The 27572-nt window shown below is 33.4% G+C and overlaps 1 protein-coding gene and 1 pseudogene across 4 annotated transcripts; one reads left to right on the forward strand and one right to left on the reverse strand.

Annotated features, from left to right (window-relative positions):
• Positions 1–2534: 2534 nt before the first annotated feature.
• On the reverse strand, positions 2535–5713 carry LOC25499153 (uncharacterized; annotated as a pseudogene).
• A 14079-nt stretch (positions 5714–19792) lies between these two features.
• LOC25499154 (protein NETWORKED 1D) lies at positions 19793–27418 on the forward strand. 4 transcript variants are annotated; one of them, XM_013594327.3, is made up of 6 exons: positions 19793–20046; positions 20342–20417; positions 20560–20765; positions 21623–25605; positions 25759–25812; positions 25903–27418. In XM_013594327.3, exons 3-6 carry the CDS (start codon positions 20663–20665, stop codon positions 27085–27087), a joined length of 5325 nt encoding a protein of 1774 aa, XP_013449781.1. In that variant the 5' UTR covers positions 19793–20046; positions 20342–20417; positions 20560–20662; the 3' UTR covers positions 27088–27418. The 4 variants fall into 4 exon arrangements, with proteins under 4 accessions (XP_013449781.1, XP_024625944.1, XP_024625945.1 ...); XM_024770176.2 differs by having other exon boundaries at positions 19793–20026; XM_024770177.2 differs by having other exon boundaries at positions 19794–20046; positions 25759–25797.
• Positions 27419–27572: the final 154 nt, after the last annotated feature.

The raw sequence follows: 27572 nt of genomic DNA on the forward strand, positions 1-27572 counted from the left end.
ATGCGTACATATTTGACAAAGCAACATGAGCTCCATGATTATGTGGTTCCAGAGCAAGAATTTCTTTCGCTACTCTTTCAGCCAACTCAGTGTTGCCATTATTCTTGCTAGATGCCAGCAAAGATCCCAAAATAACAACCACGCCTGGTTTCCATGGCATCCCTTTTATAAGTTCCTCTGCCTCTCCCAAGATGGTCGACCATGCAGCCATAATGCTCAATCTTCGGTTCGATACCATACACAACCTTCATCGAACAAAAAACCTCGCGACCGACATCAATCAAATCTGCATGACAACTAGCAGATAGAATCCCAACGAATGTGACACCATTAGGAACAACAATCCCCTCCTTCTTCATACTCTCAAATAAATTAAGAGCATCTTCAACATGTCCATGATGAGAAGCCAAACCAAATATCATAGCATTCCAAGTAGCAACATTCCTCTAAGCCAACTTCCTCACCATCAAAATTGACCCATTCTTTGCGTACATATAAACCAATGGCGTCACAAGAACCACACCCACTTCAACCTCTTTCACTCATAAACTCATGAACCATTTCCCCAAGCTCAAGACAACCCGACCGGGCACAAGCCGACAACACCGAAACCAAGGTAGCACCAGTAGGCTTAAACCCTACAACAACCATATCCCCTTAAAAAGTTATGAGCATATACCTACAAATCTTGTAGTTCAAAGACTCAAACTTTTCAGCAGAATTTCATCAAACATGTAACGGGCATCAACCAAATCACCAGAAATAGAATAGCCACATGACAATCTAAGTCCAGCCTGAATTTAAGCACGTGTGTTTGGACCTGTTTAGAAGGTACCAATATCAATACAATAAAGGATATTTTAATTAATTCTTCTTTAATGCTCATATTTTTAACTTTAACTTTCCGTTAAAAAAACTTCAATTTTAAAATGACATACAAGAAATCTATGAAACCCCGATATATAAAAAATGATGAAATATTGTGTCCGATACCGATATTCGCCCAATACGTTTTGGTGCGTATGGAGAAAAAATTGATATAATATAAACGAGTAAATATAAACTTCAATTTTTATTTTTTTTGGAAAAAAAATTGTCTGATAAATTTGCGATAAGGTTGGTTTGTACTTGATATAATATAAACGAGTAAATAGTCAATTTTCCCCTTGAAATTGTAGGTTTCGTCAATTACCACATTGAAATTAACAAAACTTCAATTACCCCCTGAAATTGCATAACTTTAATCAATTTACCCCCTCCGTCAAATTTTTTTCTTAATTGTTTACGGTTATGATCAAATACTCCCCTGAAATTTTGCACTTATGTGCAAAATGCCCCCTAAACTTGAAAATTTATATTTTTTTTTATCCTTGACTCAAAAGATATTAAAGGCAAACAAATTAACAATTATTGATCATATAAATATGTATGTAATGTATGTTTATGCAGCTATTGGTCATATAAATCTTTATGGAAGGTATGTTACTCTCATGTGTTTTAAATATATACATATATAGAAGACTTTTCTTTACACAAGTTGGTAATTATGTTACAGTATGCAGTCATAAAGTACACAAGTCTTTGATAATTGTGTGTTCATATGTTAATATCTACGGAAGGAAGAAGAAACAAAGCTTGTTGATAAATATGAAATATGAATGAAAATGTTGCACATGACAAAACCATTATTTCTTTGGCATATATTCATTCATTTTCTTGTGAATAGAATTTTTATGACAATAGGTATAATATACTACTTGAAGAACTAAATATATGATTTTTGGTAAGAAAAAAATCTAAATTTTTAAGTTTACGGGACATTTTGCGCATAAGTGCAAAATTTCAGGGGGGTATTTGATCATAACCGTAAACAGTTAACAGAAAAATTTGATGGAGGGGTAAATTGATTAACGTTATGCAATTTCAAGGGGATAATTGAAGTTTTGTTAATTTCGAGAGGTAATTGACGAAACTTACAATTTCAAAGGGGAAATTGACTATTTACTCTAATATAAACATTTATACTAGTAAAAAAATTGAAACTTAAAACAAGGATTTTGTTGGTTAGGTCGAAACGACCTTGACCCTACAACGAGACCTTCAACTCAATTGCACACCTAAAGCAGTAAGTCGTCGTAGGCTTGAAACTCAAGTTTCCGATATTGCACTTGCATTGTGCAACTAATATAAATCAACCAGGAAAACTCAACATACATTCTTTGCACAAACACCACCTTCCATCAGTTACAACTCCAACTCGATCCATCAACCCCTCAGTAGTTTAAAGGATAAGAGGTTGTCATATGATAAACACTTGATTATAAAATCTCTCAACAATGAAAAAGAAAGTTTAACCTAACAAGACTTTGTCCATGTCTAACACTACAACGATTCCTTCATATTAGAAAATTAAATAAAAAACACCTAAAAGGATAATGGATATTGAAATTCATATCAACATAAATTATACGATGTTTGTAAGAATGAATTCCCTAAGATCACTACTAAATTCATTATAAATAAATAAAATAACCCTAGAAAATTATAAGTTGACATTGGTGAAGTACTTCATCTTTAAGCATCTTATGAATATCATTCCATTCAAACCAACAACAATCATCTGAGTCATTAGTCCATCTATCAGCACCTGTATAGAATTTGGTATGAGAAGTGAATGTAATTTTCTTAAGTGAATTTCCTTGCCTTAACATGTGACTAGCTAACTCAATTACATTTTTGGAGCAAACACACCCATGTAACTCTACAAATTTTAAATCATTATGAAAAAACTTTGCATAATTTCTTCTTCGCCTTTGAAATCTACCCATGTGCGACTTTTCTAATTGTAGATTTTTAATCTGAAAATTGAAAAATAAAAATCATATGAATTTTTTAAAATATACATTATGCATATAAAACAAATGGATGACTTATTTCTTATTTAAAACAAAAAAAAAAATCTATTTTCTATTTGTTTTCTAATATTTGTACATTTATCAAGCACATTGCAAATCTTAAATATGGAAACTAAAAATTCTAATTCAAACCAAGTTTTATTTTATAAGATTATTTACATATAACATTTTTTTTAGAAAAGTGAACAAAAAGAAGTTGAATAAATCACCGTAAGAGATAGTTTTTGGAGATGCTTAGAAGCCATTGCAATATCTAAAATCCAAAAGTAGTTCAAATTAGGATCATATGCTCCCTCGATAAATAACTCCAATTGTCTTAGATTTTCAAATTGAACCAGAACCTTCATCAATTCAGCTACCTATTTACACCAGTAATATTTAAAGTGGATTAAAATCAACCAGTGTCACACATAATTAAAAGAAGGTTAAAATATGGTTTTGGTCCCTGCAAATATGCCTCGTTTTGATTTTAGGCCCTGTAAATTATTTTTTTTTGTTTTCGATCCCTGCAAAATTTTGTTTTTGAAAATAATCCCTCCGGGGACTATTTTCAAAAACAAAATATTTTGCAGGGACCTATTTTCAAAAACAAAATATTTTGCAGGGGCCTTTTTAAAAATCAAAATATTTTGCATGGACTATTTATCTACAAAATGGGTTCAGTCATCATGTGTCACGTGTGCAAATCATCACAAAAGTGAGGCTAGGGACCAAAATCAAAATTAAGCATATTTGCAGGACCAAAAACAACAAAAAAAATTATAGAGACTAAAACCAAAACGAGACATATTTGCAGGGACCAAAAATCATATTTTAGCCTTAAAAGAAACCTAGGCAGTTAATAAGGTAAACAACTTGACTGTAACAATGCGTTTAAGAAAACCAAAAAATAGGAAAATGCTTTTGTCGAGACAAACAACTTGACTTCTGAGTTATTGAGATACAGTGAAAAATCAAGATTGAACTAAGAATGTAGAAGAAAAAATGCGAAAGGTTAGTAGCAAATATGAAAAAGATTATATAGAAACAGTTTTGGGTTGGGACCAACTGCTACGCACCACTATACGAGATTGACAACCTTTATAGAAACAATAAACATTAAAGAGAAAATATGGTTTGAGTTACTCACCTGTGAAGTGGTTATGATCATAGATAAATTCTCAATATGTCAGTAAACTTGCAATTGAACCAAAGGGACATGGATTTTTCTCTCTATTAGCTGCATTCCAAAAAACCTTCAATAAACTTGGAGCTTTAAGGGAGATAACTTTCGTCATTTGACCACTATATTCAAAGGATTTAAGATTCAATGCATCGATATCTATGCGGTGCGGGGCATAAAGATGGTTATACTCACAATCTATTATTTTGAAATGATGCAACTTTGGACTGAATATTCATATTATCCATTTGCTTGCAGTTTTGAAAGGTGACGTCCTCGAGTTGGAGACATTCAGAAAACAAAAGGGGCATGGAAAAACGTTGGAGACAATCACGGATTCCATCAAACACAATCGTTGTCAAATTTTTCAGTCCAGAAAACTCAAAAACATTAATATACTGACCACCACCTATGTAGCTAGAAATTTTACCACCTCTGTAGCTAAACTTAGATAACATATGAGCCTCAATCTTCATTATATGTATTGGATAAGTACAATTGAAAGAATATTCCATGGATTGAGAGATTTGATGCAATGACATCTATAATCCTCTCCCATCCAACTTGATCCCCACAATTAACAATGTTCAGATGAAACAATGTTGGACTGATTATTTTTAAGTCAGATTTGAAATCACACTCATCAAGGGTGAAGTCTACAAGATGAATGCAATTTGAAAATAGACCATGAAGCAAATTTTGATGCACATCAACTAGTTGCAACACAAGAGTTCTCAAATTCTTGAATCCAGACAAGTCCTTAGATGCTACAAGGTGGCAGGTGCAGATACGTCAGAGAATCAGTCTTAGATAATAGAGTAGATGAAAATCTGTATGACTCTTTTCGTTCCAAATATCGAATAGGATCAATAGTTTCATTTGAGAAGAGCAATTCAATACGTTCGGAACCCTTAGCAATTCCTTTGGAAATCACTCTGTCAATGACAACACTGTGTTTAGTATCTAATGGAAAATTTACTCGAACTGAACGGATGATAGCACCTTGATAATGTAGCATGAATTGATCCAATCTTGTGACAAATTCAGATTGAAACCCTTTAAATAGTGGAAGGCTTTTGTGTGACTCTTGAATTGTATTATATTCAAGATTAAACATGTTATGGAGATCAAAATTGAGATCAATTCTTAATCCTAATTCATGACGCCATTGTTTGGACAGTGTGCTTGTTTTCACCAAATCCTTCAAACCTAACTTCGAGAATATAATAGATAAAATAGAATCTGGCAACTCAATCTTGGACTTTTTAGACCTCCTCTTCATTGTTACTGCGATTAATAACGAACACACACCAGAATTTGAATTATATTAAAACCATAACTAAAATCAATTAGAAAATATATACTAGTTTTTATTAATTTCATCAAGATGAGAATAAATATATGTACACCACACGGAAGAAATTATAGTTCAACAGGTAATTAAGATTGAATAAATTCAAATTCCAAGTAGAACCTGATCAATATGAGAAGCTCGTTTCAAGTTCGATGCTCGATGCTTGATGTGCTCGTTTCAGGTAAATGGCTTGGATGAAAAACCTAAAGATTTAGGGTTTGTGTGTGTTTCAGGTAAATAGAAGATCGATGCTTAGGATTTGTTTGGTTCCAGAGTTTTAGAAGGGAGGGGAGAGAATATTTTTAATTTGACGTGTTGTTCAATTTTTAGAATGGGAGGGGAGGGGAGCAAAATTACTTCAATACCCACTTTTTTCTTCCTCTAAATTGGAGTTTTTCGGAGGGGAAGGGAGATGATTTCATTAAAATTTTATTGCATTGCAAAAATTATCCTTAGGTTAATTTAAAATCTCAATATTATCCTTGTAACAACTTTTATTATTATTAGGTTATATTATCATTGTAACAACTTCTATTATTATTACTTGTCAAAAAAAAAACTTTTATTATTATTAGATTATATTATCTTGTAACAAGTTTTATATTATTAGGTTATATTATTCTTGTAACAACTTTTACTATCAGATGTACTCTTGTCTTTCGTTGGCCTATGAAATAGTTTGTTTTTTATTTTTTATTTTTTTACAGAAGGTTTATGAAATTGTAAAAACAAACATTTTCGTATATTTAATTAGATCTAGGGGTAAAATATCAAATTAATTTTAAAATCTCTCACTTCCTCTTGTGAATCAACAAAGTTTTAATTAAAATCGCTCTCCTCTCCTCCCCTTCGTTGAACCAAACGGGCCTTTAAGCAAGTACGAATGGGTAGAAGAAAAATATGGATGTGTGAACTTGACTGGGGGAGTAGGGGTTGGACTTTTATGAAAGGACACATAACTCTAACCACATATCATAACATTCCTCTCAGCAATTTCATCAAATAACTTCTTCGACAACAAAACGGCTCCATTCTTCACGTACATATAAGCCAATGCCGTCGCAAGACTCACTCCCACTTCAACCCCTTTCGCTCTTATAAACTCATGAATCATTTCCCCAAGCTTCAGACAATCTGACTGGGCACAAGCCAACAACACCAAAACCAAGATAGCACCCTTAGGCTTTGTTTGCGTGTTGGATTTTGGAGGGGAGGGGAGGATAAGGAAATGCTTATGGAGAGGTAAACCCTTGTTTGCAAGTTTTAAACAAACAAAGGAAAGGTTTTGGGGGGTTTGAAGGGCTTCATTTGTCCAATTTTAAAGTTCCCCAAATTGGGGGATTTTGGGAGGTTAAACATACAAATTGATAATTTTGTCCTCATACTAATTCAAAATTCCAATTATAATTTACAAGATAAATTACAAAGTATAACATAAGGTATTGATTTTAAGAGAAAAATGGTAAAATAGTAAAATTATCACATAAGTCCTTCATCTCCTTTCCTTATTGGTTTCCTTCCCATCCCCTCAAAACTCGCAAACAAAGCCAAACCCTACGTCAACCATATCCCCTCAAAAAGATCCAAAGCCAAGGTATAACATAAGCCTAAAAAAGTCATGAGCATACACCCACAAATCATTGTAGTCCGAAGACTCAAACTTTTCAGCAAAATTTCATCAAACATGTTACGACCATTAAGCAAATCACCTGAAAAAATAACCATGTGACAAGTAGGGCCGTCTCTATGAAATTGGAGGCTTGACTCTCAGAGTAAAAATAGGCCTCTAATAAAAAAACACACAATTTTTTTAAAAGATTAATATTCTATTTAAATTGAAAATAACACTCGTATAATGATTATTAGCCACCAAAATCAAAATTAGAAATTATTTTTACTAAAGACGTGTTTTTTAACTTAGAAATAAAAACATGAAACATGATTTTTTACTTAGAAATTGAAACATGAAACATGTTTTTTTTTTTTTTTTGAGTGGGGGTGGGGATATTGAGCATTAATTTTTTTTCTTTAGATCCATCACTTTGGGAGGCCCAGCTCGGTTGAGCTCTTTGCACTCCCCAAAGAACGGCACTGGTGACGACCTAAGTCGAGCTCGAATTTAAGCACATGTATTTGGACCTATTTAAATTATTATTCTACATTGATGCTCATATTTTTAACTTTAATTTTTCGTTAAAAAAAACTTTAATTTTAAAATGACATAAAAGAAATCTATGAATCTCCGATACTTAAAAAATGATGAAGTATTGTGTCCAATGCATATCCGATACCGATACACGTTATATATCAAGGACGTATGGGGGAATTAATTTTTAGTTTTTTGAAAGAAAAAAAAAACATTCAACTCGATTGAAACTTAAAGCAAGGACTTTGTTGGTATAATGGTCGAGATGGCCTTAACCCTACAACGAGACCTTCAACTCGATTGCACACCTAAGGTAATAAGTCTTATGCTTGAAACACAAGTTTCCTACATTGCACTCTCATTGTGCAACTAATATAAATCAACCAGGAAAAACTCAACAAACATTCTTTACACAAAACACCTTCCACTAGTTAAAACACCCCAACTCGATCCGTCAACTCTACAGTAGTTCTCTAGCAAGTTTTATTAGTGAACATGTCTCTTCGACGTGCGCTAATCACTTTAAAGAATGTCTATATATAAACACATTCATACTAGAGGCTTAATTAACCAAAAAGATAATGAAGTGTTTAAAGGATAAAAGGTTGTCATATGATAAACACTTAATTATAAAATCTTCCAACAATAAAAAAGAAAGGTTTAATTGCACTTTTCCTCTTTATCTTTTGCTAATTATGCGATTTTGCATCCTCTTTTTTTTTTTTAGCGCTTTTGCATCCCATCTTTTTCCCCCTTTCGGGTTAGATGGACCTTCTTGTGTGTAATTGCACTTTTTCCCCTATCTTTTTGCCAATTGTGCGATTTTGCACCTCCTCTTCTGTTTTTTTGAGCAATTTTGACCCCATCTTTTGCCCCTTACCCCCTCTTTTAATGATGATTTTGAACAAAACACAATTGACAAAAAATAGGATGCAAAATCGCTCAAAAAAAAGAGGAGGGTGGGTGCAAAATCGCATAATTAACAAAAGATAGGGGTAAAAAATGCAATTAAGCCAAGAAAGTATAGCCTAACAAGACTTAGCCCATGTCTACACTACAACGATTCCTTCCTACTAAAAAATAAAAACCACCTAAAAGGATAATGGATATGGAAATTCATATCAACATAAATTATACAATGTTTGTAAGAATGAATTCACTAAGATCACCACAAAATTCATTATAAATAAATAGAATAACCCTAGAAAATTATAAGTTGACATTGGCCAGGTACTTCATCTTTAAGCATCTTAAGAATAAGATTTCGTTCAAACTAACAACAGCCATCTGAGCCATTAGTCCATCTACAAGCTCCTGTATAGAATTTGTAACGAGAACTGAATGTAATTTTCTTAAGTGAATTTGCTTTCCTTAACATGTGACTAGTTAACTCAATTACATTTTTGGAGCAAGTGCAACCACGTAACTCAACATATTTCAAATCATTATGAAAAAACTTTGCATAGTTTCTTCTTCGCCTTTGAAATCCATGTGCGACTTCTCCAAATGTAGATTTTTAATCTAAAAATTGGAAAATAACGATCATATGAAATTTTTTAAAGATAAATTAGGCATATAAAACAAATGGATGACTTATTCCTTATTTTAAACGAAAATAGAGTTGCTTGATAATGGTTCTTCTCTCATGAGACAATAGTGTTTTTTTTCAGACGCTACTTCAGCTACTATTGAGCTTATTATTTAAGCCCGTTTGATATTACAGTAACAATATAACAAAAAATATCATATAAATTATTATCTTTTTAACGACATCAACAACAATCGTTATCAAATAAAAGTTGTTTAAGAGTGTAATTGAGATAATGAAAGGTCAACCTAAAATCTCATATTTTCTGTATATATAGTGTAGATTAAGTTCTTATAAAAATCAATTTTAAAAAAAATATAGAGAAAAATTCACCTTTTTTTTGGGTACAAATTGACCTTTTTTTTAATTTATAACAAACAAGCCATATATATCATTTTATTTAGGGTTAATAGTACTTTACACCCTGTAATATATGTCATTTTCGGTTTTCCCCCTGTAAAATATATTTTTTGGATTTCGTCCTTGTAATTTGAAGATTTTTTTGTTTTAGACCTTTATGAAAAATTTTGCCCCTTATAATTCAAGGAAATTTCGGTTTACCCCCTATTAGTATGTGAAAATTTCGGTTTACCTCCCTACCATATCATTGATTTTGTACTGTCAAAATTCATGAAGGTCCAAAACCAAAAAACTTCAAATTACAAGGACGGAATCCAAAATATTTTACAGGGGAAAAACCGGAAATGACATATATTACAGGGGGTAATGCACTATTAACCCTTTTATTTAAAAAAAAAAAAAAAAAAAAGGGTTAATAGGTCTTTACCCCCCTGTAATATAGGTCATTTCCGATTTTCTCCCTGTAAAATTTTATTTTGATTTACCCCCTGTAAAATATTTTTGTTTTGATTTACCCCTCTAATAGGCCAAAGAAAAACGAAAAATTTCTTGAAAAAAAAATAAAATTGGTTTTTGTTTGGCCTATTAGGGGGTAAATCAAAACAAAAATATTTTACAGGGGTTGAATCAAAATAAAAATTTTACAGGGGAGAAAACCAGAAATGACCTATATTACAGGGGGTAAAGACCTATTAACCCAAAAAAAATAAGTATATAACATTTCATCACACAAAATGTGTTCAATATAATTGGGTCGTCTTGGCTAGATGATGAACAACCTCATTTGTTTATCTCAATCCAAACTCTGCACTAAAGTTTACATAATAATAGGGGAAAAAGAACAGATTTACAATCAACAATAATGTCACCAAACTCATGAACATCACTTCTTAACGAGATAAATCAATCATTCCCATATTTATCTTGTGAACCCAATTAGCCCCAAATTTATCTCAAAAGAAGTCCAGCTCAAAATGAATCAACTCCAAATATATCTTGTGAATTCAAAAAAGTGTCGAACGTAGACCAAATGCTTCACCAACATGCACTTCACACTTAAGCGGAAACCATTATGTCTTAGATAACATAAAGCACCAATCTCATTGGTAATACATATGCATTTATATACCCTATTATCGAGAGAAGAAAAAGAAACATCAATATTACATTTTACGCGATCTACCATTGGTATCTTCCAACTGATAATATCTATTTTGGGGCTTAATCAAGTTTGGACTATCTACAACCTAATGATGAACTGATTTCAAATCTTGTAGCTTTGTTTGCGCACAACTAAAGATCAAACATTGAGCATCAATTACATTATTCCAGATTATAATATTACATTGCTTTCAAATACTCCATAAGACACAAGCAAATAAATTCGAATCTTCAATTGTTAATTGCTGCGGAATTTGGAAAACAATACCTGAAATGGCTTGCTCTCCGTTCATAACATCCCTCACACCATGAGAAAAAGTACACATCCTCCAAATATTACAACAACTTCTACGATACTTGAAAAATACATGTAAACTATTCTCAACATTATTGTTACATAACACAAAATTGGAGGGATAACGACTCACATCTTTATTGTGAAGTCTCATTCAAGTTGGAAAACACCACATACATATTTGCTACATAAAGTTCTCACGTTTCGGAGACACTTTAAAGCTTCCACTTTGAGTTTCATTAGGACTAACTTTGAAAAACAAGAAATAATCATCTGCAAAGAGAAGATGAGAAATAATAGGTTCATTCCTACTTATCTTCACACCGTGAATTACACCCTCAGCTTTTGCTCTTATTGTAAATGAGAATGTGGCATTCAAAGTAAAAAGAAAGGGGGTCTCTTTGCTCTTATTGTAAATGAGAATGTGGCATTGACAATAACAAAATAATTAATTGTTTCAAAACAGAGCATAACGTAGTTAACCAAAGGTGGAGAAAAACTCATCTTATCATAATGCTAAAAAGATAACTCCAATCAATTTTATTATATGCTTTACTAATATGAAGCTTTAGAGAGCCACATCTCCCACTTTACTTCTAACTTTGAACTTCGCTCGATGCACAATTTCGATAGCCACCCTTACATTATCTATGATAGATCAACTTGGCACAAACGATATCGGGTTGTCTAAGATGCATCTATAAAAATTTACTTTCCCAAAATCGTGTAAACCACATTACCAAGAGATATATGTTGTCAATCATTCATCGTAACTTGAGTATCTCTTTTGGAATAAGAGCAGTATTGGTCATATTCAAATTAAAAAGGTAACATACCCGTCGAGAGCCACATACAACACTGATGGAAAATCTCATTACCACATATCAGGCCAAACGTGTTGAAAGAACACCGAATTAAAACCATCATGACCCGGACATCTATCTAGTTTCATAAAAAAAACATAGCCTCTCTAAATTCATCCAAAGTGAAAGGCGTTGGGAGAATATCATCATCCTCTATAGTTATGGACGGTTCAATGATGTTGAAGATTGGCTCAGTAATGCTATTCTTTTTCTAAAACAGCTCAACACAGAATAATTACGAGCTAGCTTTCTCAAATCAGCACTAGTGGTCATGAGATTATTTGAAGAGTCCACTTGTTGAAGCACATTTATTCAAGTCAAGCATTTACAATGGTTCATATTCCAAACAAAGAGATTTGAAGCACATTTATTCAATTTATTCACAATTTGTTGATCCCCATAGTGTAACCATTTTACGTGACCAAAATCAGAATCAACAAGTCAAGCATTTCCAAATTTAAACCGATGATGAGCTCTTCTATATCACAATTCGGCCATTCATATTCTTTGTTGCATTCCTACTAGCTCTAACCATATCTAGGTAAATGTATGGTACTTTGTTCCATTATTCCCTCCTGTACACCAGTTAAATAATGTTTTCACTAGTAAATTAGTAGTTGATTTTCTTATCCTGTCACACTAGTTTCTTTTTTTTTCGAAGCTTATATTATTTCATTTCTTCTTAAAATAGTATCAATACAAGATGGAATCAAATTGAACACTTGGTGACTAGCATGCAACTTTGTCGCCCGAGCTAAACTATGAGCGACATAATTTGCTTGTCTCCAGATGAAACTTATCTTAAAGTTTGGAAAGTGTTGTAACAAATCTCTACAAGTAGCTAATATGTTTCCAAATTCAGATTGGTTATTAGTTATGTCACCAATGCTTTCTACCACTAGCTTGCAATCTAGCTCAGTATGCACTTTTGACATACCCAAATGACCAAGCCAAATAATAGCATCTCTTAGTCCCAACGCTTCAGCTTCTTGCGGAGGAGGAGTACCTTCATACCATTTAGTTAATGCTTTAATAAAATGGCCTTGATGATTCCTGAGACACATACCAATTCCAAAGCACCTTTGTTCACCAAATAGCGCCGCATCAACGTTACACTTGACATAATCTTCGTTCGGTGACTGCCAGACCTGTACCATCTGCTGCTGTGAATGCTGGTGTTGCAGGTTGGACTGCTGAACCTGTGATTGCAGGCTGCCATTTATGCGTGCTGCCTGCCACTGCAAAAGAACCTCGCGTGCTAGCTGAACAGAAAACCGAACTTCCTTCATATCTCCTTCCCACACCTTATCATTCCTCCGACGCCATAAACACCACAACATCATGGCGATATCAGTACATAGTTGTGTTGGTAATCTGCATAATAAACTAAAAAAACATTAAGCAAAATTCGAAACTGTAGCAGCAGCTTCAGAAATAGTTTCCCATAACCCAGCAACTTGCCAAACTTGCTTTGCCGCTTCACAACCAATAAAGACGTGCCTATCATTCTCGTAATTGTTCTCACAATGTGGACAGCAATCTGTGCACTCCAAAGAAACACTTTTACCCGCTGCGGAAATCTAAGCTTCCACATTTTCTCCCACTCCCCTGGTACTCGGTACTCTTCATTATCAATTAGAGTCTCCATAGCATATCGATATGCTGATTTCACAGTATAATTACCTCTATTATTAAATTTCCAAATAAGCTTGTCTTCCTCTGTAGCCATTGTGATTGTGAGCTTGCAAATCTCCCCTTTGTCTCTTTCATTGAACATACCATCTATCAATCCCCAATTCCATCCTTGCCTGTTCTGTTCCATCAAATCAGCCACTCTAAAGTGTTCTGTTCCAGCTACACGACTGCTAGAGATGAATGAATTATCTTTTGCCCGCAACCAAGGATCATCCCAAATCGCAATACTGTTTCCATTTCCAATCCGCCACCGTTGACCACCTCCAACTAATACCTGTGAAGCAAAGATACTACGCCATATGAAACTTGGGTTATGGCCTAGACGAGCCCCCAAAAAGTTAGTCCTTGGAAAATATTTAGCTTTGTAAACGCATGTAACAATAGTATCTGGGTTAGTTAACAATTTTCACCCTTGCTTCCCTAGCATAGCCAGATTAAAGCCAAACATATGTCTGAATCCCATACCTCCGTACTCCTTTCTCATAGTCAATTTGTCCCAATTAATCCAGTTTATACCTTTACCTTGACTTCTAGTCGACCCCCACCAAAATGAATTAATCATTCTCTGAATTTCCTCCCCCAAAGTAGTTGGTAACAGAAAAGTGCTCATACAATATGTAGGAATGGACTGTGCAACTGATTTAATTAACACTTCTCTTCCTGCTTTGGATAAATGCTTACCCGACCATTGTTGTATTTTCCTCCAAACTATGTCTCTCAGATATCCAAAAATTGATTTCTTGTTACGCGCCCCACCATGGATGGCATGCCCAAATACTTCCTGTTTCCCATACCTTCCGACACTTGAAGGATATTCTTCACATCTATTCTGTCCGCCTCAGGTGTATTTTTGCTGAATTTTTTTTTCTGATTTTTGATAGTTGATGGCTTGTCCGGATGCATGCTCATAAGCTTGTAAGATTTCCTTTAGTGTGTGCTTTCCCTTATGTTTGTCCTGCAAAATAAGAAACAATCATCAGCAAATAATAGGTATGTGAGGAGTGGAGCTCCCCGACACACCTTCCCTCCATGAATGTCCACTCTCGCTTCCGATTTTTTCAAAAGCGCTGATCGTCCATCCGCACATATGATAAATAATTAGAAAAATGATATTTGTACAACGTACAATTTTTGTACAACTTTCTCTTTCATACTCACATTATCTTTTCATTCTCTCTCTTCCTTTTTCTCTCTCCATTGTTTTTGACCAATGAAAAGATAGCACAACAAGATTGTCCCAAAAGTTGTAGCAAAAAAGTTGTTCAAATATCATTACACAAATAAATAAGGCAACAGTGCATCACCCTGCCTAAGTTCTCTTTTTGGTAAATGCTAACATATGTCCTAAGGGTACATGTTAAGGAATTTAAAATAAAAATAAATGTCTTAAAAGTTGTACATTCAAATCTATTCAACTTTTTAAAAACAAAATTTTATTCTTGTCTACGAAGAATCTCTAATTTTGAATTCCTTAACTTGTACCTAAAGGCACGAGATAACAAGACCCTTTCTTATTTAACATATTAATTATAAATAAAAATGCATGACATAATAAGTTTTAGGAATAACTTATTTTATCATGTTGTATAAATAAAAATGCATGACATAATAAGTTTTATGAATAATTTATTGGATCTTGTTAACTAGTGCCCCGGGACACAAACCCTAAACCCTAAACAAAAAAGAAAATATTTACACTGAAAACATTATTCTTTACACTTTTTAAATTTTAAGTGCACAGATTCCAAAGTACTTATACTATATTTGATTTCCTTAACCAGTGCCCGGCCGGGCACTAGTTAACATTTTCCTAACTTATTTTATCATGTTGTCTCATCAAAAAGTAGAATGATAATCTTGACCACCAAACATGTCATAAGTGTTTGTGTTTTGCTATGTGGAGTACTTACTAATACTTTCTTACATCATATATTAGATGACCTAGTTGACTCTGATACACATATCAATGCATATTTTTTATCTTTAATATATTTAATTATGTATTTGAAAAAATTATGAAAATTTAATATTTGAAAAATATTAATCGAGACGAATCCAACAACATCTTATATGATATTATTTATCTTTGTATATTAGTAGAAAAATATGGAACGGAGGGAGTAATTTTTTAAATCAATCAAACTCCAATGATTTCCAATAAGGGTGTATGTTAAGTTTTTTCCATATTATTTATGGGTTAATTATGTTTTAGGTCCCTATAAATAGGCGTGTTTCCAACATTAGTCCCTATTTAAATTTTATTAAATTTTTGGTCCCCGATGTTTTTTTCCGTTAGCAAAGTAGGTCCTCGCTGTTAATTGTTGTTGATTGAGCAAACGAAAGCGCACGTGGATGTCACATCTGACTTTTTTTTGTTGGGTTAAATATGTTTTTAGTCCCTATAAAATTGAGGCATTTTAAGTTTAGTTCTTACTTAATTTTAATAGTTGTTTTAGTCCTTACAAAAATACTATGCATTCAATATTAGTCTCTGCTCAATTCAAATTTGTTTAATTTATTCTTAAACTCTTAAGTTTTTTAACAATTTTTTGTAGACGTGTTAAGAACATTCCTAAAAGTTCCGCCGCAAAATTTGATTTATATGTCCATATTTTATTACTTTTATCTTTAATTTTTTTTGTTTTCAAAAATTCATATTTAATTCGTTTCATGTTAAAAAATTCTAAATTTTATTGATTGAACCTTTCATAGTATTCTAAACTTGTCTCAAAAAATTCGTTCAAAAATTTAAGAGTTTAAGGATAATTAAACAACTTTGTTTTAGTAGGGACTAAAATTAGAAGTAATTTTTTTTTAGGGACTAAAAAAACCTACTAAAACTAGTTATGATAGTATTTTCATCATGAAAAGATATTTTTGACTAGTAATTATTCCAAAAAAAACTATTAATTCGTCAACAAAACCACTCATGCCTGACAATGCAAAAGAAGTCATCGATAAGATAGTGAAAATCGTGAATATTTTTGGCATTGGGATAGTCATTCCGTTCATTTCGTCAAGATAAAGAAGACGTAGTCTATCATAACAAAATATGTTGAAGCAGCATAGATTATTTGAGTAGAACCTAATATCATTAACCAAGAGCAAAATATTGAATGAGCGTGAGAAAATAATTCCATATTAATTCAAATCAACTCATATGCTCCCATTTCATGCAAAACTAGTGGCAGTATACAAGATGCCTACAGATCAACCAAAGAGTAATGCTTACCACATCTACAAAAAATTGTTAAAAAACTTAAGAGTTTAAGCATAAATTAAACAAATTTGAATTGATCAAGGACTAATACTAAGTGTATAGTATTTTTGTAAGGACTAAAACAACTATTAAAATTAAGTAAGGACTAAACTTAAAATGCCTCAATTTTATAGGGACTAAAAATATATTTAACCCAACAAAAAAAGTCAGATGTGACATCCACGTGTGCTTCACCGTTTGCTCAATCAGCAACAATTAACAAGGAGGACCTATTTCGATGACGGAAAAGAACGTTTGGGACCAAAAATTTAATAAAATTTAAGTAATGACTAATGTTGAAAATGAGCCCATTTATAAGGACTTAAAACATAATTAACCCTTTATTTATTTTTAGCAATAAAAACACGTGTGATTCTCATAGAAGGAGAGGAGCAAAGGATTTTGTTTGGGCTGGCGTGTTTGTGAGGACGCGTGATGAAATGAAATGACTTATGCAATGCATCATTCAAGATTACCGTCCTTTTCGTCCCCACCACTTAACACGGACGCTTTCTCAAGTCTCTTAAATCTTTTTTTTTTGTCAAGATCCAACTAGATCCAATTAATGCATTTCTAAAACACTTTTTTTTTTGTCAAGATCTAATTAATGCATTTCTAAAACACACTTAAAATTTAAGATCCTCTCCATTTATTTAAAATAAATAGATAATGTCATTTGGTTAAAAATAAATACAAAAAATTATATAGTGAATCTTACCACTAAATAGGTCCTATTACTATTAATTATTTAAAAAAAAAAGATTGTGTGTTCATCTCTTCAAATGGAAGAAATGAAGAAACTAATAAATGAAGAGGATCTTGACTCGAGTAGAAGACATCTAAATATACCCAAAAAAAAATACAACGTAATAAATCAAATCAAATAGGTAATCCCTAATCAACTCTAACAAATAAGCACTAGTGAAAATAGCAATATTTTTTTACACATAATAACCTATTAAAATATAGCACGTAACCATACATCGTATTTCACCAACGGTGTATATATACATCCGGAAGATACATTGTTTTTGTTTTGATTTTGAAGAAGAGAAAGGGATGGTACATTGTTAACTTTTAACACTATCTCATTTTTTAGGAAATTAACAATATTTCATTTTGGTAAAACTCATTATGGAATATTTTTTAATATTACAATACATTATGTATCGAATTTAGTTAATATACCTTGTCATTGTAATTATTTTATTTTACACATATATAATGATGTGTTGTTATAATATGATCAATTATTAAATATAAAAATCAATACCGCCACTTTGTTTGGTGGCAATGAACAAAAAAAAATTGTTAAATCATTGCAGAAAATAGCGGTTGACCGTGGTTTGCAGTGTTACATATCAATTTCTGGCGTTACAGACATTTGAAATGGCAGTAATGAACCACTACATGATAAAAAAAATAATATTGAAAGTGGATCTTTGTGTATGTAAATGTGAAGGGTTCAGAAATGGAATTTTTTATATTAAGATCAGAAAAAAAAAATTCATAAAAAAATATGTGTAAAATAATTGACTGTATTAATTAAACTTAGGTTATGCTGATTGTTACCCTAATCAGTGCCCTTAGGGCAGTGGTTAAAGAAACAAAAAAAAATTTGAAAATATCACATTTTAAACTTTGGAGGAGTTGAATGTATAAATTCTAATGCGAGATTAATGGTTATGTATTTGCTTGCTTAATGGTTATGTATTTACAATTAGCTTAACGTGGGAGCGTTGGGATTGGGATTTTCTTTTCTTCTGGGGTACACATTACAACCGTTACTTTGGCACACAAAATAGTAGTGTTGCTTTTCACTTTTCAGTGTTGATGAAAAAAGCACTGCACAAACACCATTATTCAGCAACAAGGGTTATCATTACATGGAATGGAACAATCAACCCGAAAATCACGACATATCTTTTATTTTTTATGCAAAATCACAACGTATCAATAATTTTATTTTGTTGATAAGTAATGTATTCTATCCAGATCACATTTTAAGGTATATATTATTTTCAAAATTCATTTGAATAATTAATATATCCAAATTATATTATAGTTCTTCAAATACATAAGTTATTTAATTTAAAAAAAAATTTGTTTATAAATACGACTGTATATGATAATTATTGTAACTTTTCTTGTCCTCGTATGAGACACGTAACTATTAGATCACAACTTTTTACGAACAATTTTTTAATCAATTTACTCTGTTTGTAAGAGATAGTTCAATCGATAACTTTGTTGGGTTAAAATTTTCAACTGGTGTTTATCACTTTTTCTAATCATCAAAGTTTATTATTATTTTCAACTACCAAATATGCAGTTAATATTGACTACACTCATCAAATATTTTAACTTTTTTTTTCATACAAACGATATTTTAACTATTTTCAAAAGTAGATACTATGAATGCTCTCAAAAAAAAAAAAGTAGGTACTATGAATAATATGCATTTCTAATATATTAATTTATTTTTACTGAATATATTAAAATGTTATTTTATATTATTTTAATTAATATATTAGAACACTTGCTAAGTCTTATCTTTTTCTGTCATAATTATTTATTATTATTTTCTTTGACATAATATTAATTTATTTTGACTATATATTAAAATGTTATTTTATATTATTTTAATTAATATATTAGAACACTTGTTAAGTCTTATCTTTTTCTCCTAAAAAAAAGTCTTATCTTTTTCTATCATAATTATTTATTGTTATTATTTTCTTTGACATAAAGTGTAAGAAACCCAAAAATAAATACAATAAATTGAGAATCCAAACGCTATCCTAATTTGATATTTATTTCCGTAACAGTTACATACTATCATCCACGTTCAAATCATGGCAAAGAATGTGAGTATCTTAGTCTAAATCATTTACTAATAAAATAATATAATATTTTATTTTACTTTCCTTTTTTCTTCCATCATTCCTTTTTGGTCGGTTTTGTTTCCTTTTACACTCGCCAACTTTGTTTTTGTATATGTTTTTGTTTTGTTTTTTCACTTTACTAAGTTCTGAGATGCCTAGGGACAGTACCACCAACCTATAGTGCCTAAAAAGCAAAGCATCACAAAAGTGAGAGAAAGGAGGAAAGTGAGAAACACACAAATAAACAACATTGTTCACATTACATAGAAGAGATCTAAAACACAACATGGGGTGAACTTGTTTATGGATGATGATGTCATTTGGAATAGAATGACTTGATCAGGTTTTTGTTTTTATTTTTCTGTAAGTAATTTTTACCTGAATTATGTGTTTTTTTTTTTTGTTTTAGTTGTTATATATATATATATATATATATATATATATATATATATATATATATGATCTCAATTATCAAAAAATTTAAACTGAAAATATTTTATGGTTTGAATTATATGTTTCTCCATCTTCATAAAAAAAACGACAGCAGTTTTTTTATTATTTTATTTTAATTTTGCCTTTCTTCTGACAAATGAAAATTTATGTTCTTGTTTATTGGGAAAATTCTGATAACTTTGTTTGGAATTTTGTGTTTGAGCAGTACCGATCCCAGTGTGTCAGATATTTGTTCCTTGATTCTTGGAATTTGAGACTTGACTGAGAGTGTAACTGATCAGGTATTTTTATTTTTATTTTGTTGTTTGTGTCATTTAATTTTGACTTGATGAGGGAAAAAAGGACATGGTTGTGATTTAACTGAAACTAAACTATTTGCATTCCATTTGTTTTTGTTTATTTCAAATGACTTTATGCAAGCAGCAAGGGAAATTGATTGTGTGATTGTATAAAGTGGTTCTGGTTTTACTTCATTGAATTAACATCAGAAGAGACAGTGTTTGTGTTCTAGCCTGATCTGGTGGTGATGGCAGCTCTGTCCCATAGTGAATCTAACAAAAAGTATTCATGGTGGTGGGACAGTCACATAAGCCCCAAGAACTCAAAATGGCTCCAAGAAAATCTCACAGGTAATGCTTACTATGCTAACTTGGTTATTATTCATTGCCTTCTGACACATTAACGGTTTAAGTGGTGAAAGAGGTTCTGTTAAACCTGAAACAAAACCTAATTGATCGATTTCTTCTATTTTTTCAGAAAAAATAGTTTTCTATTCCTTTGCTATCTTAGATTCATACATAATTATTGACATTGGATCGATGGCTTACAAAAGAATCTATACATATTTCAGTTTCACCCTTTGAAAATGTTTTGGAAAATGATACATCCAGGTATATGTGCATGTTTAGTATCACATTGGATTTGCCAAAATCACGATGAGCCACCTTGATTTTAACAAGCTAGATTCACTGAAATCACGGTGAGCCGCCATGATTTTGCTAGAGCTGCACTATGTAGCTTTTCAAAATCAGGGAGGCTCACCGTAATTTCAGTAAATTTACTGTGATACCAAACATTGAATAAATCAGTTTCCAGTTTAACTTCCAAATTTACTTACAATTCATGATGCACTCGATTTGGTACCTTATCAAGGGATATAAGGAAGTATTCCACAAAATTATTTTTATACACCTTTCTGAATCTTTGCTGCTGAATGTTTTCTCATTGAAATTATTTTCTTTTTCTACAAGTATTGTAAACTATCAGTTTTGCCCTGTATGTATGTAGTCTACAAATGATAATAAAGCATATCTACTATCTGTTTTACTTCTTTCCTTTCACTTGTAGCATCTATTTCCATAATCACTTAGATCAGAAGAGATGTGGCAATCATCATTCTATTGTAAACTGGAAATTGTATGTTTACATCCATTTGCTGCCCTTGAACACATTAATTTATATCATAATGATGTCTGGTCATGAACAGATATGGATGTCAAGGTGAAGCAAATGATCAAGCTTATCGAATTAGACGCAGATTCCTTTGCCAGAAGGGCAGAAATGTATTACAAGAAGCGTCCAGAGCTTATGAAATTGGTTGAAGAGTTTTACCGGGCATACCGAGCATTGGCTGAGAGATATGATCATGCAACTGGAGTGATTCGCCAGGCCCATCGTACCATGGCTGAAGCATTTCCTAATCAAGTCCCACCAGTACCAACTGATGATTTACATGCCAACAATCCTTCCATGGAGAATGAGCCACATACGCCAGATGCTACCCGCCATTCACATGCATTTTCTGACTCGGATGAATTGCAAAAGGATCCTTCTACTCATGAAACAGATACTGCAATAAGCAGAAAGGGTTTGAAACAGCTCAATGATCTTTTCATGACAGGAGAATCAATAAGTCATGTAAAGTTTGCAGAAGGGCGTGCTAGAAGGGGGCTCAATTTTTTTGACCCAGAGGAAACTAATGGACTAAACAATGGAAGCCATGATACTGAGAATCATGTCTTATCTGATTCCGAGCGGATGACCAAAACCGAGACAGAAATTTTGGAGTTAAAGATGGCCCTTGCTAAATTGGAAAGTGAAAAGGAAGATGACTTGATTCAGTATCAGAAGAGTCTGGAAAGATTATCTAATCTGGAATCAGAAATGTCTCGTGCAAGAGAGAATTCTCAAGGACTTGATGACCGAGCCAGCAAAGCTGAAGCTGAAGTTCAAACCTTGAAGGAATCCCTTGCTGAATTGCAAGCTGAAAGAGAAAGTAATCTTCTTCAGTACCAGCAGTGCTTAGAGAAAATATGTAATCTTGAGAAAAATATTTCTTCTGCTCAAAAGGATTTAGGAGAACTTAATGAACGCGCTACCATAGCTGAAACTGAAGCTGAATCCTTAAAGACAGACCTTGAAAGATTAGATGGTCAAAAGGAAGCTGCCCTTTTTCAGTATAGCCAGTCATTGGAGACATTGTCAAAACTGGAGATGAAATTAGTACAAGCCGAGGAGAACGCGAGGAGAACTAATGAGCAAGCTAGAATAGCTAAAAATGAAATTGATGACATGAAGTTAGAAATTGGTAAACTTACCAAAGAGAAGGAAGATGCAGCTCTTCGTTATCAGCAATGCTTGGAGATAATTTCTAGTTTGGAGCATAAACTCTCTTGTGCCCAAGAGGAGGTGCGTGAGCTAAATTGCAAGTTAAACGACGGTGCTGAAAAAATACATATTTCTGAAGAAAAGTGTCTTCTCTTGGAAACATTAAATCAGACTCTACAATCTGAACTGCAGTCTTTGGCACAGAAGATAGGGTCTCAAAGTGAAGAACTTTGTGAGAAGCAGAAGGAATTGGGTAGACTTTGGACTTCCATACAAGAGGAGAGGTTGCGGTTCATTGAGGCTGAAACTGCTTTCCAAACTCTTCAGAATGTGCATTCTCAGTCTCAAGATGAACTTAGATCTCTTGCTGCTGAGCTTCATAATAAAGCTGAAATTCTGGAGACAATGGAATCACATAAGCAGTCTTTAGAGGATGAGGTTCACAAGGCTAAGGAGGAAAACAAGATTCTGAATGATATCAAACTATCTTCATCTTTGTCTATGAATAATTTGCAGGATGAGATATTAAGCCTGAGGGAGACAATAAAGTTACTTGAAATGGAAGTTGGACTGCGAATTGATGAAAGAAATGCTCTTCAGCAGGAAATTTACTGTCTGAAAAAAGAGCTTAATGATGTCAACAAACGACACGTATCCACGGTGGAGGAGATCAGATCAACTGGCTTAGACCTACAATGCTTTTCCTTATCTGTGAAGACATTGCAAGATGAAAACTCAAAGCTGAAGGAAACATGTGAGGCTGGCAAAAGAGAGAACGCAGCTCTCAACAAAAAACTGGAGATCATGGAGAACCTTCTGGAGAAAAATGCGAATTTGGAGAGTTCTCTTTCAGTTTTGAATACTGAGCTGGAGAGTGTCAGAGGAAGAGTAAAGGTATTGGAAGAAACTTGTGAATCCTTGCTTGAGGAGAAATCCACTCTTGCTGCTGAGAAGGCAACCTTGTTTTTTCAGTTGCAAACCACATCCGAAAAGCTGGAGAAGCTCTCGGAAAAAAACCACCTTTTAGAAAATTCACTATTTGATGTGAATGCTGAGCTTGAAGGATTACGGATAAAGTCAAAGATTTTAGAAGAGACTTGCTTGTCGCTTGACCATGAGAAGTCTAGTCTCGCGTCTGAGAAAGAAACCTTAGATTTGCAATTGAACATGACTCGTCTAACACTGAAAAATCTTGAGAAACAACATAGTGAATTGGAACTGCAACATTTGGAACTAAAAGCAGACAGGGAGTCAGCACTTCAAAAAGTGGAAGATCTACTGGTTTCATTATATGCTGAGAGGGAAGAGCGTTCTAGAACTGTGCAATTGAATGAAGGTCACTTGGTTGAGAAGGAGTTTCAAATTCAAATTCTACAAGAAGATGCAAATTACCAGAAAAAGGAATATGAAGAGGAACTGGACAGAGCTGTACATGCTCAAATGGAAACTTTCATCTTCCAGAAATGTATTCGGGATTTGGAGCAAAGAAACTTTTCCCTTTTAGTTGAGAGTCAGAGACTCTTGGAGGCGTCCAAAATGTCTGACAGATTGATATCTAAATTGGAGAATGACAATGTTCAAAAGCAAGTTGATACAAATTTGTTGTCTGAGAAAATTAACGTACTAAGGATTGGGCTGCTTCAGGTGTTAAAATCACTTGACACTAACAGAAAGAATTTGTCTGAAGATAACGTTGAAGAAGACCAGGAACTTCTGAACCATGTACATGACAAACTTCAAGAGACACAGAATTCTTTTGTCACGGTTTTTCATGAAAACCAGCTAGCAGCCATTGAGAATTCAGTTCTTGTTTCATTCCTTGTCCAGTTGAAATTAAAGGCTGAAAATCTCGTCACAGAAAGAGAGGCTCTTGATGGGGCATTGAGGACCAAGTCTAAGCAATACTTAGCACTGCAAGAAGAGGTCCGTATGATGGTAGAGAAGAATCAAGAATTGAAGTTGACAATAAGCAAGGTTGAAGAGAAAATGGAAGTAATGGCAACTGAAAAATTGACGGCACTCAAAGAGCTAAGCAAAGAACTGGATAAACTTGTTTCAGTAAATACCGACCTTGAGGAGAGATTGAAAATAGTGATGGGAAAATTAGAAGATGTGCAAAGGGAAAATTCATATCTTAAGGAGTCATTTGTGGTGTCTAACACTGAACTAAAATTAGTTGAATCTGTCAATGATAAGTTAAATTGTCAGATTAGGAATGGAAAGGAGTTGTTGTCTCAAAAGGAAAATGAGATTTTGGGAGCAGCAGAGATGTATAGTGCTTTACAGGATGAGAAAAAAGCTTTGCAAACATCGGTGGAAGATCTGAAGAGTAAGTATGATGATGCGAAGGTGATACTTGAAGACCAAGATAGTCAAATTTTAAAATTGTCCGCGGACAAGGATTGTCAAAACGACGAACTTGGATTTCTTTGTGAAGTGAATAAGAAGTTGGAAGCAGAAATGAGGCACCTGCATCAAGAACTTGGAGAAACTAAACTGAGAGAAAAAAATATAAGTTATGCATTACTCAAGGGAGTAGATGAGATTGAACAATGGGAATCTCAGGCTGCCACACTCTATACCAGAATGCTGATTTCTAATGTCAATGAGACATTCTTTGAAGGGAAGGTCCGTGAGCTAGCTGATGCATGTGAGAATCTTGAATACAGAAGCAGCTCCGAAGTTATGGAAAGTGGAAAGCTGAAAGAACGAGTTAACAAGTTGGAGGGTGAAAACAGGAGATTACAGGGTCAGTTGGCTGCTTATGTCCCAGCTGTCGGTGGTTTGAATGATTGTATAACATCCTTGGAGATGCAGACCCTTGTACATGCAAAGCCTCATCATGACTACAAAGAAACAAAGGTACTATTAACATATTATCTCTGGAGTGTTTTCTTAGTGTTTTTTGGATCAAATAAACTAATTGTGTTTTTTTTTTGGGAACCATCTTTGAGTATGAAAACTCATCTAATGATATCATACAAGAAATTAACTTTCAATGCTTGAACTTTGTAGAAATTAAGATCACTGGATACTCGTGTGCTAACGGAGCAGGTCATTTGTGATAAAGTGAAATTTGATTCCGTCTTCTTTAATTGGGATCCAGCTTCATTTTCTATATAAATATATAACATAGTCTGTGTCAATCTTTGTTTCCAGATTAAAGAGTTGGCAAATATCAAATACGCTGAAGGTGATCCACATTCAAGTAAAGATCAAAATGCTACAGAAACAGATGCACTGCCAGACTTCCAGGACATGCAGAAGAGGGTTAATGCAATTGAAATGGCTGTTAAACAGATGAATGAAAGTTTCAAGCCTAAGGATGAAATGAGAGAGATTCAAGTATTAAAATCTGGAATCGGATGGTGCCAAGGAAATATTCCAGCAAGCAAGCATTCTACTCAAATGGATGAAGCAAAGGAGCATCAATTCGGAGCTGTTTATGGACATAAGACAGGAAAATCATTGCAAGATATTCCTGTAGCAGAAATTGAAGTTCTGCAAAAAGACATCATGCTTGATCATACACATGGGAAAAGTAGGAGAGGAGCTCGTGAGTCGGATGATCAGATGCTCGAATTGTGGGAAACTGCTGATAAGGATGGCACTATTGGCGTGACAGTTGGCAAGGGACAGAAGGACACTGCACCAACTGAATACTACCAAAGGAGACCAAGCAAGGAATCCAAAAATAGATATTCTTCGGTAGAGTCCTTGATCGAAAAGGAATTGAGTGTAGACAAATTAGAGATCTCAAGACTACAGGAGCAACCACTGCTTCTTGAAGGCAATAATAAGAGGAAGGTTTTAGAAAGGCTTGATTCAGATGCTCAAAAGTTGATGAACCTCGAAATCACCGTACAAGATTTGATAAACAAGATGGAAATTATTGAGAAGAGCACAATGGGAAAAGGTATTGAGTATGAAGCTGCAAAAGGGCAGCTTGAATCTGCTCAGGAGGCCATCACAAAGTTGTTTGATGCCAACCGCAAGTTGATGAAGAACGTAGAAGAGGGTACGTCCTCTTTTGCTGGGAAGTCTACAACAGTGTCGGATGAGAGTGGAAGTGTTAGCAGAAGGAGAGTTTCCGAACAGGCTCGGAGAGGATCTGAAAAAATAGGACGGCTGCAATTGGAGGTGCAAAGGCTGCAATTTTTACTTCTAAAATTGAATGATGACAAAGAAAGCAAAGGAAAAGGAAAAGCAATGATTGATGACCAAAATCCAAGAGTCCTTTTGCGAGATTATCTCTATGGTGGGACAAGGAAAAGCTACCACAAGTTGAAGAAGAAGAAAGCATCCTTCTGTGCATGCGTGCAGCCACCCACTAAGGGAGATTGATTGAGTCAGCAAGAACTTTAGCATAAATTAAAATACATGAGACAAATGATACATTAGCTTTCTTTTTTGTAAATTTTCCTTCATAGTCTAGACATGTTTCAAAACCTTGCATTTTCTTACTATGGAGAGGATCTGGGGTTAATTTAACAGTTAGATCCCGTTGTACATGTAGCGTACCGTTCACTCACTAGAAGAGGCTAGGATGGAATTTTCGCCGTTTCATTTTCTGAAAATCCCCTCTATCTTATTTCCTTCTTGGTTAGATGTGCAGTTATTGCTTGGCTAGTACAATATTCACCATCATGGTGCCATGCAACTATCTTCATTTTTATTTGTTTTGCTCGTCTCTTAGAAGTCATTTGTTCAGCAAAATAAATGCAATAAAACTGAAGATATTAGGATTTATTTTGCTAGAATGTTATTGCTCGCTGAGATCTATATACACAGCAACATTTCTTCCACTAATAATTAACCTTCAAAAACAA

Source organism: Medicago truncatula, chromosome 7, assembly GCF_003473485.1.
Source record: "Medicago truncatula cultivar Jemalong A17 chromosome 7, MtrunA17r5.0-ANR, whole genome shotgun sequence".
Lineage (NCBI taxonomy): Eukaryota > Viridiplantae > Streptophyta > Magnoliopsida > Fabales > Fabaceae > Medicago > Medicago truncatula.